Here is an 18,303-nt window from a genome sequence, read left to right as displayed (position 1 = left end):
AAGATGTAATGACAGGCTGGAGACGAGCCGCGTCTGAAAGAGAATGAAGAAACCGCTAAATGCCTTTAGTTTTTCTATTACCAAATGTTAGTAATAAAATATTTCAAATACTTTAAATGCAGCTTACATTTCATTTCATTTTGTACTGCAAAAACGTGTGATTTATACCTTTATTTGGCTTTTTTTTTTTAAATAGGCTACTAGAAGAAAACAACAAATCCATCTCCATGATGGGCATTAAAGCATTTTCAATTCAGTATAATTTGATCTGTCTTTCAACAATACCTCTGTGTTTTGTGTGAAGACATTTCAATGTAATTTTTATTTAATTTTTTGTCAGTTGTAGCGTTGCGTGAGTCGGATGCTCAGTTCTTGTGAAAAAAAAACCTGTGAGGAAGTTCAGTTTAGGGAACTTTTACTGTGAGTTCATGTCCTGTTTCTAACTACGTTTTCAGTTTCTGTCTCCCAAGAAGTTGCTCAACAGCAGAGACCAGACGACGAGACTTCCCTTGGTTTCTTGGATATTTCTCCCTGTCGTACTTCTATTTAATGCCAGTATCCTCCTACTAAATAAATACCAGTTTTTGCTGCAACAAAAAAAAAAAAAAACGCTTCATCAACATGATACATGTACTATAGGATTTTCACTTTATTAGTCACAAAGTAATGAAATCACGGGTATTTTTGGGCCTTGTGGACGCCCCGCTCAGTTCTTTTTGCAAATGCGGTTGTGGGCAGTACAGGCCAGGGTGGCGACCAGGAACACGAACTCCTGGAAGTCGACCTCGGCGTCCCCGTTGCTGTCCAGACTTTTCATCAACTTATCCACCGCCTCGGGGTTCTTTTCTGCCTGCACAACAGGGAAACCAAATGAGGCCTTCAGTGGCAAGTGGGCTTTCATCAAGCTCCTTTTAGAACCACATTTTGCATAGAAATTGGGTTCATTTGACATAAATTCAAGGTTTTTGGACACAGGAATCAACATGAGATGTAATCATTTTTACACAGTCCTGAACACGGTTCCATCAACTCAAAATGACATTTAGAAACAAGGTTGAGAATTAATAACACAAGATTTTACAGTGCTAGAGGAGCATCTTTCTGACTCTTTCCACCCCAATAAGCCCAGAAACTCCTCCCCTGGTGAGTGCCGTACCTTCAGCAGCCCGGGCAGCTCCTTCTCCATCAAAGTCTTCACCTCAGCTTTGCTCAGCGTGGCCTTCTTCCCATCAGCGCCGGCGTATTTATCGAAGGTCTGTATCAGGGTGGCCATGGCTATCTCCAGATGACTCATGGTCGCTGCTCGTGTCGGGCTTCGTTCGATTCGGAGGAGAATGGGAGAGGAGCACGGGTCCACAGGGGCGGTAGAGGCACAGGGTGTGGCCCTAAAATGAGATGGCCGCATTTATACCTTGTGGAGCATCGGATCCGGAGCGTTGATGCGGCTAGACTTAAACGGTTACGTAATGATGCTTGTGTACAATAGGTGGTGGCTCCTGCTGGGCAGACAAATCTATACTCCTACTCCACCCAATGTACATATCCACTAAAAGGCTGCTTCTGTGGTGTTCTAGTTGATTTAGGGAGAGGCCCTCTCATTAACCTAACCGCAAGGTGTATTGACAAGGGCGGGTTACGCCGGAGTTTAATTATTTTGTCATGCCAGCTTGAATCCAAACACAGTAGGTTGTTGTCTATTTCAGGATCAGCGTTTTAAAAACAGGTTTTAATCCACAATACCTACATTTACTGAGGTTAGCATACAGTTCTGCTGAGCGGCGGACACAAACAAATTTCGTGTACATACTGCCTGAGCTCGCTTGTGCTTCTTTTCTCTCTTCTGCTTCCCATTTCCTGTGAACAATCTTTATTTTTAGAGTTTCTGAAGTGATCCTACCAACCTGTCAGTCTCTTGCCGGCTCTTGTTGGACCGATTACATTAGATACAGGCTTGAAGAACCCAGGCTTTTGAACTTACTTCAGTGTAATACTGGATGACTGTAGAAAGTAAGCGCAGACTATACATTATTGCAGTGATGCGCAGTAAAATTACAGGTTGCTACCACTGATCTCCATTTATTCACTGGAGTGCTGATTCGCCGTTGGTAGTTCTAACACTATCAAGTACTGAGAACGTCAGGTGCTAAAATATTTTACATGTTATTTATATATATACAAACACACACACACACACACACACACATATATATATATATATATATATATATATATATATATATATATATATATATATATATATATATATATATATATATATATATATATATATGACATGCAAAAATATTAAGCACATTACTTTCTCAGTACTTGATAGTATTAGTACATCCACTGACTGTAGAATTACCTGTGAAACGTTTTCCCACTGCCAGAAAACTGCTTTGTTGTTGCAGCCTAATCCTATGGGATGCTGTGAGAGTAGGGAGTAGCAAGATGGCGGCCAGTGACTACACGTTTTCGGGCGAAGCAGCAATCCAGTGAATAAATAGAGATCATTGGCTGCTGCAATCCTATACATTGTTAACAAAGTGCAACACAAAATGGCCCAAAAAGCAAAGAAGTAGAAGTTGTATGCTGGCCGTATCATGAATGCTGTGGTTATTTCTGCACTTTTGTCAGTTGTTTCATTAGGATTTATTTATTCATTGCAGGCTACAAAATAAATTGCTCCTGGAGGAAAAATAACGCTTATCTTCTTGGACTGCATGATTCCCTCTGCTGGTGTTCCTTCTTTGTCACTCATTTTAAAATAATCAAACACATTTTTATATCAGCCAAAGATAATCTGAGTAAAAACAAAAGGCAGTTTTTAAGGAACGATTTCATTTATGAAAGGAAGAGGACACCTGAATCGGCCCTGTTTGAAAATGCAGCTGCCCCATAAACCCAATAATTGGCATCAAGCATTTGCAATATATGGCAATGCATCGTTCACAGCACTTTGGAGGAGTTTTGATTTATTCTTTTTTGCCCAATTGTTTAATTTCAGCCACATTGAAATCTTTTTCATGCCACAGCATCTCAGATGAATTTAAGTCAGGACTTTGACGAGGCCAATCCTAAACAAACTGGAAACCAGACAATCTCCTTCAGGATTTTCTCATACAGAGCCGAATTTATGGTTCCATCGGTGAAAGCAATTTGTCTGGGTCCTGAAGCAACAAATCAGCTCCACGCTCACCCTACCACCACTATGCTTCACTGTCAGTATGATCTTCTGGTTCTGAAGCATTATGTTTGTTTTGAGTCAGAAGTAGTCTTCAACTTCTACAATCTACTTTTGTCTTGGCAGTGCACAATATATTTTTATCATTAAGATGTTTTTTTTTTATGTTTATGCCTTTATGTTCATTTGAACAGCAGTAGTTTCATCTTGCTGTTTCTGCCCAGCTCTATTCTAATAGTTGAATCATGACCTGAGACTGTGAGGCCTGATGGGTTTTAGATTATTATTATTATTATTATTATTATTATTATTATTATTATTATTATTATTATTATTATTATTATTATTATTATTATTATTGTTATTTTAGTTTACATTTTTGTGACTACCTGGATGAGGTAATTAATCTCTTGGAGTAAAATTGGGAGGTGCTTGACAATCTGATTTAAGCATGAAAAAACTGAAGAAATATGTCAGGGGAGATTCTTTTTTTTTTTTTCACAACACCGTACTGTATGTGTAACTTGTTAAAAACAACCTACAGGGACACGGTGGAGGCCCAGGGGGAGAACACGGCACCCATGTGCTCAGTCCTCGGCACTGCTGTTCCAGTGCGAGCCTGTGGACCTTTGCTGCATGTCTTCCCTCTCTATCAGCCTACTGTCAAATAAAGGCCGCTAGAACCGCAAAAAAAAAAAAAAAGAGTTAGAGTTCAAGATGTGGTGAGTATGTTTGCAGTTGCTAAATGAAATAGTAAAGGGTTTTTGCACACAGAATAAACCAGGCCACAGTGAAGAGACGCTACAGTAGATGGTTAACACCTCATGCGGGTCCTTGCAGGGAGTAGTGGCTTAATGGTGAGCTGTTTTTATTCTGATGGGTGAAGGTGGGTTTCTTTGCTGCAGCTGACCCGAATTTTTAACCAGGTGAGAGACAACTGATCGGGTCAATTATATATACACATATAGAGAGATCTTTTTATTGGTTTACTTTCACTTTATCATGGACATGAACTTCCTGCATGAATTGGTTGGCTATACTGATTATATAGTATATAGCTGCAGTTTTGGCTTCAAAACAAAAACTGGATTCAACATTTTGAAATCAACATAGATTTTCTACACAGGGTCTAAATTGTACATATGGGCTCAACAAGAAACATAAACCACAACTAAAAGTTGGGTGGGTCTACTATAGGAAATTGCACCCTGACCACACACACAATCTCTATTTACTGTACACCAAATCCACCACCCTGGTGTACATAACGCCGTATACAATGCTAATTTATTCCAGCATTCTCATTCTCTGTACTCATCCCACTGTGGACATATATGTTTGTATGGTTATGTGCACCGGTACAGCACTCCCACCTTCCACATTTGCATGATAATAACAACAATGGAAATAATATTTACTCTTGCATTCTTTGCCCTCTGCTCATTGCACCATTGCATTATTGTCTGCCTGCTTGTTTCTAATGTGTTCATATGTGTTTTCTGTACGGCAGACTGTTTTGGATTTTTATTACATGCATTATTGTATTATTGTATAAGTAAACATATTGTGAACATTGTAAACTCCAGAGTCAAATTCCTGGTACGTGGACACTTACCTGTAAAATGAAGCCGATTCTGATTCTGATCAACAAGCTTCTAACAAAATTCTGGCAGGATGTCTGAGCACTCTTGTTGACGGTGTTGGTTTGTTTTGAGGTTTTGTTTTTACCAGAAATGGGCTACAGGGTTGAGCTCTGGGCTTTGGACACAGTGACAAGAAGCATATTTGAAAGAGTAAACGTGAGGCTTTCAAAACTTACACCACTGAACTGGTTTTCGAGTCCGGTGGTGGTAGCGTCATGCCGTGGGGCTGTTGTGCTGCTTGAGTTATTTGTGCATTGCACGCAAAGGATGCAATAAAGAATACATCTATGCTCTTCAGCTTGGAAACAACTGCTAGATGGTTGAGACACGGACACAGACCTGATGTTTCAATCCACAATGATACTGACGTCAAACCGTGTTTTGAAATAAATAAAGAAGGATCATCTCAACCTTTCTAGAACCCCAACCACAGTCCTGTGGGGAAAGTTGTTCACAAGTCCTGGAAGCCAGTTTACACCAGTTTTCTTTTGTATGATCATATCATTAGTAGGTCAAACCAATAATGGAAACTCCAAAATTAAAAGAACAATTTTGCCAAAAAGAAGATTAAGTAATGTTTCACTGCAACTGTAGGTCCGAAACCGTTTCTGAGCAGAATTGATTTCTGACCGATACAATAACTACAATTTATACCACCCTGGTTATTTCACATTCACTTTTCTCACTTACAAGATCAATTTTACATTTCTGTCATCTGAAAACAGTTTGTTTGCTATAATTCTGAAAAAGCAGGGAAATTACAGGAAAAGGCACAAAAAGACCCTGACCTTATATATATATATATATATATATATATATATATATATATATTTTTTTTTTATTTACTTTTTTTACTTTAAATGATTTTAAAGGCAGTTAGAATAAATTGTTTCACAGTATCATTTGGATTAGATAGAGCTGTAAATGCCTTTTTCTCATAGTCTTGAAATCTTTCTTTGTAGATCTGCGCTCAGACATTTGCTGCATTTCTTCATCAGCTTCTGCAGATTACCATCATCAAAGCACGTCCAAATGTAATTAGCAGAAGACTTTGTCTCCTATTCTGGGTCACCTTGTTCTTTGTGTTGATAATATTTCTATCTTGTACGTTGTACTCACACACAGGATGCTCGTTCCGGCACTTCGCTGCCTCTTCTTGGTCCACCATCGCAGATTAAACCGAACGCAGCTCTTTTTTTATGTTCAAAAAGTTCCTTGGGATTCTCCTCCAGAACCTCTGGAATCTGTTTTGCTCATCGCACTAATATCACCACTTGCAGATATACAGATGTTTCAAACATATCCATAGATTTATTTCTTTATATTAACAAATTACTTGAAGTTTGAGTGTTAGGGAAGAGGAAGAAAACCCTTCTTCTAAGCATCACCTATTAAAAGTTTTGTTTTTAAATATGGGAAACTTAGTGTGTTTAGTACAAATATTTAGTGGCAGAAGTTATGTTGGAGTAACAATAACTGAGCAGAGATCTCTACACAGGAGAGACACAGAGCTTTTAGTAGGAACAAGAAGGTTCACAGAAAGTACTTTCATTTTATCTATTTTTTTGTTTGTTTGTAACATTCTTCCATGTGACCTCTTAATTTGGCATGTAAACAATATTAAATTACCATTTAAGGCCAGAACACTTGTATGATACTAATGTTGCTGCTGGAACCATGAGCTTTTCAGCTCATTTCTCATCCATCCATCCATCCATCCATCCATCCATCCATCCATCCATCCACTTACCCAAGATAGGGTTGCTGGGGCAACAGGTCCAGGAGAGAAACCCAGACGTATCCTCCAGCTCATCCTAGGGGATCCCAAGGTGTTCCCTGACTAGATGAGATATATACAGTAGTCCTTCCAGTTTTGGGTTTTCCCCCGGGGTCTTCTTCCCGGGGGGATGTGCCCAGAAAACCCCCATAGGGAGGCACCTAAGGTACATCCTGATCAGATGCCCACACCACCTCAACCGACTCCTTTTGATGCGGAGAAGCAGTGACTCTACTTTGAGCTCCCTCCTTTGATAACCCCTCATCGTGTCTTTAAGGCTGAGGAAGCTCCTTTCTGCTGCTTGTATCCAGGATCTCGTTCTTTATGTCATAATGCATACCTCATCATTATAGGTGAGGTTCAGAACATAAACTGACCGGTAAATCAGGAACTTTGCTTGTTGGCTCAGCTCTTTCTTCAACACACCAGACTTGAACAGCGTCCTCTTTACTGCAGAAGTAGCCCCAATCTGTCTGTCCATCTCTCGTTCCATACCCCCGGGGCATTCCACCTTTTTACCATGGACTCACATTTAACTCGTAACAAAAAAATTAGCATTACCATCCGAAGTCCTTGATCCCTCTACTCTATCTCCCAATCTGCATTTTGTACTTCTGCTGTGAAGCATATGTAAATCTGGCCAATATAGCAGGATATATTATATATATTCATAGAGTATATTATTCATGTCAATCTTACATATACAGTATAAACACAGAGCAAAATATGCCCTGTTTTGATGACCGTGCCTAAGTGGTTTCACATACACCTACAACACCAGGGTAAGAAACAGTCCTTAACATTTAAACAAAAGTTTTCTTTATATAAAGCGTTGGTATGCACAGATGTTTGAATTGGTAATAAGGTAGAATTGAATCGTGGATCTGAGAATCTCTACAGATAAAGAAGCCACAAAAACTGTAAAACAAAACACAAAGACATTTCTAATTATCTGTAAGCTGCATTTAAAGGCTCTTTCCAATCCATTTTTTTTTTTTTATCAAGTGTCCACTAGCATCTTGATTCGGATAGCTAACTAGCTTGAAGAAGAAGCTTTAACTTCTTAGGAATCTATTTGTATAAAAGTATTTAACCTATAATTAGCTAACATTTTATGAAGAGGCTAGTCACTTTGTATAAACCTTTAGTTATGCTGTTTCAGAAAATAAGAACAAGCTGCAATTTCCTTACTACAGTATTTATATTGGTATATAGTATTAGGAATGCCTCTGCTAATCTGAATAGTAATTCAGAGTTCAGCAGGGCTGCGAGTGTTTTACTGGTAGGTGCATGGAAGTTCCAGTCAGTGATCATGCAATCAGCATTTAGCGTCGCCTGCATTTATTACTGAGAGTTTCAGACGATAACATCACTAAGACAACGATCAGAGCAAATCAATTCAAAGATGTATTTGTTTGGAGGACTCTAAAGGCTCATAGCCAGACTTTGACCGTCACTCGCGCTCTTTCCACTTCCTGCCTTTGACCTACTATGCTACAACGTGACAACACCACACTTTCCATTCGGGGTCCTCATTGTGAAACCACCCCCTCGGCTGTAGCGTTAGCATGTTTTAGCAGTGTGGACCACTGTGAGCAGTGTGGTTAAGTCACAATAAAGGTACATTTGATGCGTCTATCCTCATAAAAGTACATGCGTCATGTTTGTACATTTACACTCACCTTCAGTGAACTATAATCTGAGTTCTCATGAGGCTCGTTTGTCAGATTAAAAGCACCTTTTGAAAATAACACCCGTATGCAGATATCAAAGATACTTTTCTCTAAGCCCACATTTCTGTATTAAAATGTTTTAATATTCTAATCTTAAATGTTGTGTTTTCATTAGCTGTTAGTGGCAAGTCCTCACAACTAACAGCAATAAAGACTTGAACATTTCTACATAAGTTTCACACATGAGTTGAGTTACTGAAATAAATGACATTTTAAGTAATATTCAAATTTATTAAATATAACTGCATGCTTAACGGCAAAGTGAATACATGAAAAAGTCACGATGATTGATGAAGACACGGTCTATACAAAATATGTAATACTTACACACATCAAACGAGTAAATTTAGATAAAGGAACATATTATTTACAAAATGACAAGAAGGAATATATGGCAGGAGATCTTATCCACTCTTTTTGGTCTCCACTCGCTCAAAGTAATCCAAGGAATCGTACGTGGCCACGTCGCACTAAACGATGCAGAGAGAAACAAGATGTCAACACAACAAAGTTTAAGACGTTTAACAAAGACGTTTTCTTTCTTTTCTATTTGCGTATAAATAACTGATTAGATGCGAGTGACAGACACAAAATAGTTAAGTCAAATTTGGATGCTAAATTTAGTCTACATGCAGAAAGGCCAACCTGGTTAAAAGTAACAATTTTGGATGTTTTTTCAGAAACTAAAACAACTTCCACTCACCCACTGAATTGAGCCCTTGGAAGAATTGGTGCTGTGTATGTCCGTTTCTGAGTCGATGGAGTTGGTGTGGGGAACTTCATAGATCACTCTGACTGCTTGTCCTGACAGACACAAAGAGACAAATTAAAATTTTAAGCTTTGTGGAGATAGGGACAACACAACCAGCCCAAGAACCTGCACGGATAAGCGGTTATAGAAAATGGTGCTTTGGTGCCCTTTTTTACTAAAATTTAAACTTGTCATAAATGTACTTAAGCAACCTCAATGAAAATAATTCTTCTTATTTAAATATTGTTACCCCTGAATGGACTTTTAAGATATGAAGCAAATTGTTTTATGTGTGTCAAACTGAATCTTAGGAAAATGTGGCTGATTCCGAATGGTCCATTTAAGGTTTTTTTCTCAACATGTTTTGCCGTTTCTGAACGTTCATGCATGATAAATGCCACATAAATGCCCACTATTGATAGCTACAAAATATATCATGGTTCATAAAAACCGGGCGGACTTATATGCATTGGCGCCACATTAGTTGATGTTCAAAACTTGTTGACTACCATTGATATAACAACCACAATTTATCCCACCCTGGTTATTTCACATTCACTTATCTCACTTACAAGATCAATTTTACATTTGCGTCATCTGAAAACAGTTTTGTTTGCTAAAAATCTGAAACATTTTAACACTTTTCAGGTAATTTTTTTTATGTATTGGTGTCAGGTAAAACATTAATGGCAAAAACACTTGCAGTGATCACATTATTTTTAATACTGTTTTTGGCATACATTTTTCTAGTTGTTGCATTAATAATTAATAACTCAACTCTAAACGAGATAGTTGTAATAAGTAACTAACTAAATAAATAAAGGTTTTAGAAGAAGTGCTTTACCGAGTTTGGCTACACTAGCAAAACGGACATCTTCAGGTTCCCAACAAATACTTATCAGTCTTTTATTTCCTACCATTCTCAGAATTTCATACAGTCATTGTACTAGTGCACAATAAAAATCAGTGCATTCTGTGTAGCTCATTAAACACACAATCAAATAATAACAATCAAACTGCATACAATGCAATTTGCCATGTTAGGTATACCTGGTTGCAGGCATGTTATTGTTGCTTTATAAGTTAAATGGCACTTGGACCAAAACAGCAATAATTCATGAAAAAATTCCTTGCAGAAAGTTTTGATTATTCTCTGTCACAAAAAGGAAAATTAAGTTTAAAAAGGTTTAGGTTTTTGAAGCGTATACAACAATAGTACCACCTTCCATTTTGCACTACAGACCTCAGAACAATCTCTTTGTGTGAAAAGAATAATTGCAAACCTCTTTCGCACAATTGCTCCTCCAAAAACCCACAGAGATAAGCCCCTCTCTCAGCTTCCTCTGCGGATTCACAGATCGACAGTATACCGCACAAATGTGAGCCTTCGGAAACTAACCTAGCAAACTCGTACCAATAAGTCATGAAGTGGAACTCACATCAAATAGGATCAGTAAACTCATAAAGGGTTAAACACATCTGTGACCTGTCATGTCTTTTTGGTTCTGTTCTGTTTTTCAGACATAACTGTTACTGAGGGAGCTGTGCATGGCTGGAGTTTAGTTACGTGTTGTATTTCACCGCACATTAACCTGTCCAATGTGTGTTAATGGTGCATTAAAACAAATAGCACTGTGATAGTAACCTAACATTAGTGACCTAAATGTTCTATCTATTTAATTGTACATGCTGTTGATAATCACTTGGCAGCATTTAAACCAAAACGCCTGATTCATGCTTACACAGGTCTGCAGTGACTACCTTGTTTGGTGAGTCAGTGGAGGGACGACTTCAACCCCTCTAATTTTACCCCTCCTAAAACACACAACTGCTAAAAAAGGTGACATAATATCACTGCAAAGTGTTTTGGTGAAGGTGCTACAGACTTCTATGTTGAGTTATGGAGGGAAGTTTCTGCATGTCCATCTTCTGCAAATGTTATGCAAATTAAATGTCCTGGAAATTTTAGGCTTCAAATTATTTGTCTGAACCCTTCTTTAACCATTGGGGACTGGCTGTACAACACAGAAGTCCAATATATTTTAAAAACAGCAACAAGGTGCACTAAGTTGATATATATATATATATATATATATATATATATATATATATATATATATATATATATATATATATATATATATATAGATAGATAGATAGATAGATAGATAGATAGATAGATAGATAGATAGATAGATAGATGCAAAGAATCTATCTGATGCTTGGGTAAATGTGCCTTACCAAAGGGGCACTTCCAACATACTATTTTAGCAATGAATTCCATAATTTTGGCTGGATATTTAACTTCTTCTTGTTAACATTATAAAATTTGTAGAATTTATTTAAACTGGTTGGTTTCCTGGCTCTGACCTAACTTTAGTCTTTTGTCCATAAAGATGAATCAGAGTGGAGGTTACAGCTTTGAGAAGTTGATTTATCAATTCCAAAACAGGTTTTGATGTTGCAGCCAACATGTAACTTGCTAAGAAAAGTTGAATTATGTATTGGAGAAGAAATTGTAAAAAAAATAATGGTGGTAGTTTGTTGTACATAATTCTTTATATGAGTAAAAATTAAAATACGACATTCAAACAGATGATGAGTGTAAAAAAAACCTTGAACTGCAAACTATAAAAACAAGCAGGATAGTGAAATTGAATAGCACTTCAAGGTGATTAGCGGCAACCTAGTTTAGTTCTGGCCCTGAGCAAGAGGGTTGTTTTATTAAAGGGAAGGGAGTTGTCTCCTACAAGGGCAATAAGACACTGTCCTCTCATAACTTCTGAAAAAAAATTATTCAAAAAGAAAATCTGAACCAATCTGTTTCTAGTTTTACCTATTAAAAAACAGGACTTATTTTAAAATCTGTTCTTTGAAAGGTTATTGCAGGGTGACAAGAATAAGACAGGTTTACGTATTTGTTAGGCTATGGCTCACTCCTCGAAAACTCTGTAAATAAGAAGTTTTTATTCTGTACTTTGTATGGCCTCTGACAGTAAAAAGCCAGTTTTATAAAGTCAAAAAACAATTTTTTCCTTTAAAACAGATCATCTGCTCTTCATGTCTGTGATGAAGAGCAGGTAGAATCAATATCTATATGCTATAATCTATATTTAGATAGATTAGTTCCCATAACTATGCAGATGATACACAGTTCTACATCACTATGGTAAATGATTTGTACTTGTACAGCGCTTTAACTAGTCTTGACGACCTCCAAAGCTCTTTACACTACAGTCTTAGTCATTCACCCATTTTCACACACATTCACACCCTGACGGTGGTGAGCTATGTTAGTAGCCACAGCTGCCCTGGGGCAGGCTGACAGAGGCGAGGCTGCCATACACCGGTGCCACAGGGCCGTCTACCACACCCAGCAGGCAATGCGGGTGAAGTGTCTTGCCCAAGGACACAACGACAGAGACAGGATTGAACCAGCAACACGCCAATTGCAGGACAAACTCCCTAACTCTGCACCACTGTCGCCACTAGGTGATTCTGAACCCATCCATGCACTAAACGGCTGCTTAGAACAAATCGATGCATGGATGAACTAAAACTCTCTCCAGCTGGACAGAATCAAGACAGAAATTATTATCTTTGGACCTAAAGAGGAACAAACTTGGGTGAGTACGCAGCTCCAGTTATTACAACTACAAACTAGTGACCAGGCCTTAAATCTGGGTGTGGTGATGGACTCAGACCTGAAACTTAAAGGCCACATAAAGGCAGTTACAAAGTCGGTCTTCTGTCACCTGAAGAACATTTCTAGAATTAAAGGACTGATGTCCCAACGATATCTAGAGAAACTCATCCGTGCATTTATCTTTAGTCAAATTGATTACCACAACAATATCTGGTGCTCGCGTTCTCACTAAAATCAGGACTATAGAGCACATCACCCCAGTTCTAAAGTCCTTATAATGGCTACCTGTAGCTCAGAGAATATACTTTAAAATACTTCTGGTACTTCATAAATCACTGAACAGCTTAGCACCAAAATACATTAAAGACCTTTTGTTGATGCGTCAACCCTCCAGACCACCACATGTTGATTTTAAAGAGTAAACTATGGTTACAGATGTGTGGATGCAGAGCTGAATTCCTGTTATCTAAAGGCTGGTTGAAAAGAGTCACAGTGGTGATTAACCAAAAAAAAATATGAATAAATAAATAAATTAAGTTATAATATCTTGGAACTTTCTGAACCTCCTTGCATCTTTTTGTAGCTCTTAAAAACAAAACAGCTGTTGTTTTGACTGTGAACACGACTTTAACATAATTGTCAATACAGAAAAATAATTAGTGCATATCTATTAACTTCCGTTAAAATAAATTTGCAGTGGAAAATGAGCTCTTTCTGCAAAGTAAAAGTAAAATATATTTTTTCTTTGTCTGAGGGAACATTTTGCCTGTCTTCTTCTTACCTTCTTTCCTTCGCAGGGAGCAGAAGCAGACGACAGCGATGAGGAAGAGAGGGACCAGAACAGCCACGGCAATAATCACAGGAAGCGGTAGACTTGCACGTGTATTTGAATGATTTTCTTAATGTATAAAAAACAATAAGTACATATTTTATTAACAAGAATAAAAACTTTTTTTTCATAAAATTTTTCCGTTAAACACATCAAATATCTGATTTGATATTTGATGATTTTCTTTTATTTGTCTATGTGGTATATAGGCTTTACATTCAAAACAATGCACACAGTTGATCTATTAATGTAACACAGGTAGCTGCAATGTGAGTAGCAGCTATATAGTTACCTACTTTCTGTTGTGCCGTTAGTTGAGTTCTCTCCAGTTGTAACTCTGATGGCCGTACCATTTCCTTTAACTTCAGTTAAAGTTGGTATCTCCACAGCAACCTTGCAGATGTATTTTCCTGAATCTTTGGTTGTGAACTTTGGAAAGGTCAGAACTGAACATCTATTAACCTGCTCAGTCTGAGAAGCTGTTGGCTGGTTTATGACAGTCTCATTCTCTATTAATGTTTGGTTTTTAAACCATTTAATGCCAACTCTTTCTGCCTTCCCCTTCCAGCAGCAGGAGATGTTTCCTGTCTCTCCTTCTTTGAAAGAAACATCAGGACTCTGAGTAACAACAAGAAGGTCTGAAGAAACACCTGGAAAGAGAAATGATGGAGAATAATGTAAGATCACACAGCGCATTGATTTCAGAACTGAACCCAGAAACTGAGAGTGTTTTGGACTTAACCTTCAATAATTAAGTTGGCATGTAATAAGTTTACTGTGTTTTTCTTTTTTCAAGCTGTATGCAAACGAAATTTTGTTCTGTATGCACTTTGTGCTTACAAAATTACAAATAAAGTTGTCTAAGTCTAATAAAAGAAATTATGTAACAAAAACATACAGTACTGATCACAGCACTAATATCATATTAATGTTTGGTTTTGATTGAAAATCTAATCCATGCATTTAGTCGAATTGATTACTGCAACAGTTTTTTCACAGGTCTGCCTAAAAAGTGTATCGACAGCTGCAGCTGATCCAGAACGCTGCTGCCCGCGTCCTCACTAAGACTAAGAAAGTAGAGCACATAACCCCAGTTCTAAAGTCCTTACACTGGCTCCCTGTATCTCAGAGAATAGACTTTAAAATATTTCTGTTAGTCTATAAATCCCTGAATGGCTTAGCACCTAAATACATCACAGACTTGTTATCAGTGTATCAACCCTCCAGACCACTAAGGTCTTCTGGCTCCAGCCTGCTCTGCATACCTTGAACCAGAACTAAACAAGGAGAAGCAGCATTTAGTTCCTATGCTCCACTTATCTGGAACAAACTTCCAGAAAACTGTAAAAGTGTGGAAAGCCTGAGTTCTTTTAAATCAGGATTAAAAAACGTTTTCAATACAGTTGCCGTTGAATGTTAATGTTGAAGTTTGAGTCCATACTGTCTGCTGCTGCTACTATTATGTAATATTTTCCCTCTGTCTCTGTAAGATTTTCATTCTTCTATTTTTTTTGTTTTGTTTATGTACAGCACTTTGAATCGTCATGTTACTGAAAAGGTCTGTAATAAACTTGCCTTGCCTTGCCTTGTAGCACCATTATGTGTAATAAATGCACCCTAAGAAACATCTGTAAAATGACACACTGCAAATATAAGTTCATAAACAAGACCTTAATATTGCATCATGTACAAAGTTATGTCTGGAAATAAAAGTATTTAAAACTTTCAAATAAATGTAAAGGTCCTATGCTATATGGTTAAAAGACTTGAACCATAAAATAATCCAAACCATTGTATTCTGGTTGATATCATGCCATTAAAATGCCACCATTTACAGTAGGTTACAAGAGTAATGTAACCTGGTGTTGTCCCAAATTTAAACAGCTATATGCTCAAACGTGGAACTAAATGATAAGTCATGTTTTTTACTTACTCCAGGATGAGAGAGTGCAGAGAGAGCTAAGAAGCAAACTTCTCAGCAGGACCTTCATCTTTCCACTTCGATTCATTGCTGAAGACTGATATTCATCTGCTGTTGCTGCTCTAAGTACCACCCACCAACTTCTACACCCAACACGCACGCAACAGAAACGAAAAGATCTCTTTTTTTCAAACGGTCTGAACCCACAGATTGTGTTCCTTCCGTCTTCAGACAGACGGCAGTGTGAGAGATCGGTCACAGAAACTGCCACTAAGATTTACACCTCCTTTGTTTAGAACACAAGCACCGAAGATCCCTGAGTAAGAAATGCTGGGGACAGAAAACGTAAAAACAGGAAGTCGCAAAAGTAAAAAGAAATATGACAGGTCGGTCTTTGCGTAAAAGTCTGTCCAGTTATCAGTGTTAGTTGTGTACATGTATCCTTTGCAACAGTAGCATATCTGAAAGTTAACACAAAATGCAGATACAAACTCTTCACTAAACAGACTGAAAATAGTCTCTAATTTTTATATACTTTTTAAAGTGAAAAGCAGCCCAGTAGTCAGTAGTCAGTGAAAGCTTCACTCTTCAAAGAATGCCAGTCGCTTTATAGACGTCTGTAGCATACAGAGCCTTCCTGTCCATTTGGATTAGCTACACCAAAAAAAAGGGATATTTTCACTTTGTTTAAATAAAGTTTGAAAACCAAACCGCCTAAAGTTTTCAAGCTCTGTGGGGTTTGGTCGGGATCAAGGTACTCTAAATATTTAAAAAGTTATGAATTCAAAACCACTAAACATTTTTATCATACTGTTCCCACAGTATTAAAGCCCTGGATATTTCTTCCGCACTATGGAACATAGACTACATCTGAAGTGCCCCTCCCACACGTGTTTCTGCACACTGCTGGTCGGCTGGCTAAAACAAGGCTCCCACACCTTTAGCTAGTTTATAAAGACAGTTTAGAACATTTGGGAATGTTTCCAATTGCTAAAGAACTTGGATAGTCACAATTTGGGAATTTGAGGAGCTATTATCAATATACCCTCACTGTTGCTCTATAAATATTCAGATTGTCTATATCCTGCATCATAACAATCTGAAACCCTATACTAAATTTGGTGGGTGTTTATTCTATATGTAGACATTTTCTGAACAAATGAAATGCAATAATTATTATATTCGATTATTTCAGCACCAGTATGAATAATTGATGCCTTTCTTCTGTTAAATAAAAGCAATTAGGTCAGGGCCCCGTGTGGAACAGCTGTAGAGCAGGTTTACAGTATATAGTGCCTACAGTCCTCCTTGCTACTGTCCCTGTTTTGATAACATGCTTCTTATATTGTCCAGTCATCTATTATTTATGTCCACTTATCCGTGTATGGGTGTCAGGGGGGCTGGTGCCTTTCTTCAGTGGTCAGTGGGCAAGAGGAGGGTACACTCTGAACAGGTCGCCAGTCTAGCACAGGGTGACATAGAGACAAACAAATGATAAATGACCTGTACTTGTACAGTGCTTTATCAAGTCTGATGATCCCAAAGCGCTTCACACTACAGTCAGTCATTCACACATTCACACCCTGACGGAGGTGAGGAAGGTTAATAGCGCACTGACAGAAGACAGGCCCTACAATTGGCACCACCGGACCCTCTGACCACCGCCGGCAGGCAATGTGGGTAAAGCGTGTTGCCCAAGGGCACAATCACTGAGATGGTCAGAGCGAGGGATTGAACTGGCGGTTACAGGACAAGCTCCATAACTCTTGCGCCACCATCGCCCCAAATGCATTAATATATAATTATATAAGTGGAAGAAAAAGTCAGACTACCAGGCACACAATCACACACCTAAAAGCTATTTAGATACACCAATTAACCTAAAAGTCTTTTGTTTTATATTTTATATATATGTAGATTGATAGAGAGAGAGAGAGAGAGAGAGAGAGAGAGAGAGAGAGAGAGAGAGAGAGAGAGAGAGAGAGAGAGAGAGAGAGAGAGAGAGAGAGAGAGAGGTATTTCCTATGTGCTGAGTTAGTTTTCCTTAATGCTAGCTTACTCCTGTGGTTATCTGCCCTAGCTTCCTAGTGACCCTTCAGTCGATGAGAATACGGCTAACAGCATTACGTGTAGAAAGAGCTCCTGGATTTCAGTCTCACAGGACTTATCTAATGGCTCTGATAGTAGATTTAAATTGATAAATTGATTGTTTACTATATTCATTCTTGTTCAGCTCCTCTCTGTTCAACCCTTGTCTTGTTTACCTTCTTCTGTACCACCATATTTTTTCTGAATCATGTTTTCAAGTGAAGCTCATGGGAAGGAAGTCATTGGGGCCTAGATCAGAGGTGTGAATAGAAGGTCGCATCTAGGGAGTTTAGTTAATTCTTAGAAGATTGGTATGGTGACCAAGCAGACAATGAACTCTGTCCTTACTTCTACTAGACCTACATCTGATTAACCACACCTAATATTCTAGTGCAGTTTTATTTTAATTGAAAAGCCTTAAAACGTTTAGACCAAGGGCCACAATGTAGAAATACTGATCTAATATAGCTGACAAAGGGGGAAAAATAAGAGTTTATGTGAGTGTTGAAAGTAGCCGTTCACACAATTTTGGATTTGTTTTGGGTGTAAGCTCAGAAAATGGGTGATGGCTCAGGAAAGCTACAGACAGCTTTTGTCCAAGAGAGGGGAACTCTTTTGAGTGTGTATGGTTGCAAAAGCAGAGAAGGGATCATCTTTGTACAGCCCAAAAGAGAACTAAGAAACCCAGAGAATTCAGATAGGATTCAACACTAACATTTAGAGATAACGGA

At 38.1% G+C, this 18,303-nt stretch overlaps 1 protein-coding gene and 1 long non-coding RNA gene across 2 annotated transcripts; both read right to left on the bottom strand.

Moving 5' to 3' along the window:
• Positions 1 to 622: 622 nt before the first annotated feature.
• LOC105925519 (protein S100-P) lies at positions 623 to 1,402 on the bottom strand. Its single transcript, XM_012861404.3, has 2 exons — positions 1,157 to 1,402; positions 623 to 850 (listed from the first exon to the last, which is right to left on the bottom strand). The coding sequence occupies exons 1-2, from the start codon at positions 1,292 to 1,294 to the stop codon at positions 707 to 709; spliced, it is 282 nt and encodes a 93-aa protein (XP_012716858.3). The 5' UTR covers positions 1,295 to 1,402; the 3' UTR covers positions 623 to 706.
• Positions 1,403 to 8,551: 7,149 nt separating this feature from the next.
• On the bottom strand, positions 8,552 to 13,629 carry LOC118565650. Its single transcript, XR_004932502.1, has 3 exons — positions 13,516 to 13,629; positions 9,041 to 9,141; positions 8,552 to 8,807 (listed from the first exon to the last, which is right to left on the bottom strand). It is a non-coding gene; the product is annotated as an uncharacterized LOC118565650 (long non-coding RNA).
• Positions 13,630 to 18,303: the final 4,674 nt, after the last annotated feature.

Source organism: Fundulus heteroclitus, chromosome 14, assembly GCF_011125445.2.
Source record: "Fundulus heteroclitus isolate FHET01 chromosome 14, MU-UCD_Fhet_4.1, whole genome shotgun sequence".
Taxonomy (NCBI): Eukaryota; Metazoa; Chordata; class Actinopteri; order Cyprinodontiformes; family Fundulidae; genus Fundulus; species Fundulus heteroclitus.
The sequence above is the reverse complement of the archived record's forward strand: the minus strand, read 5'-3'. Positions and strand labels throughout refer to the sequence as shown.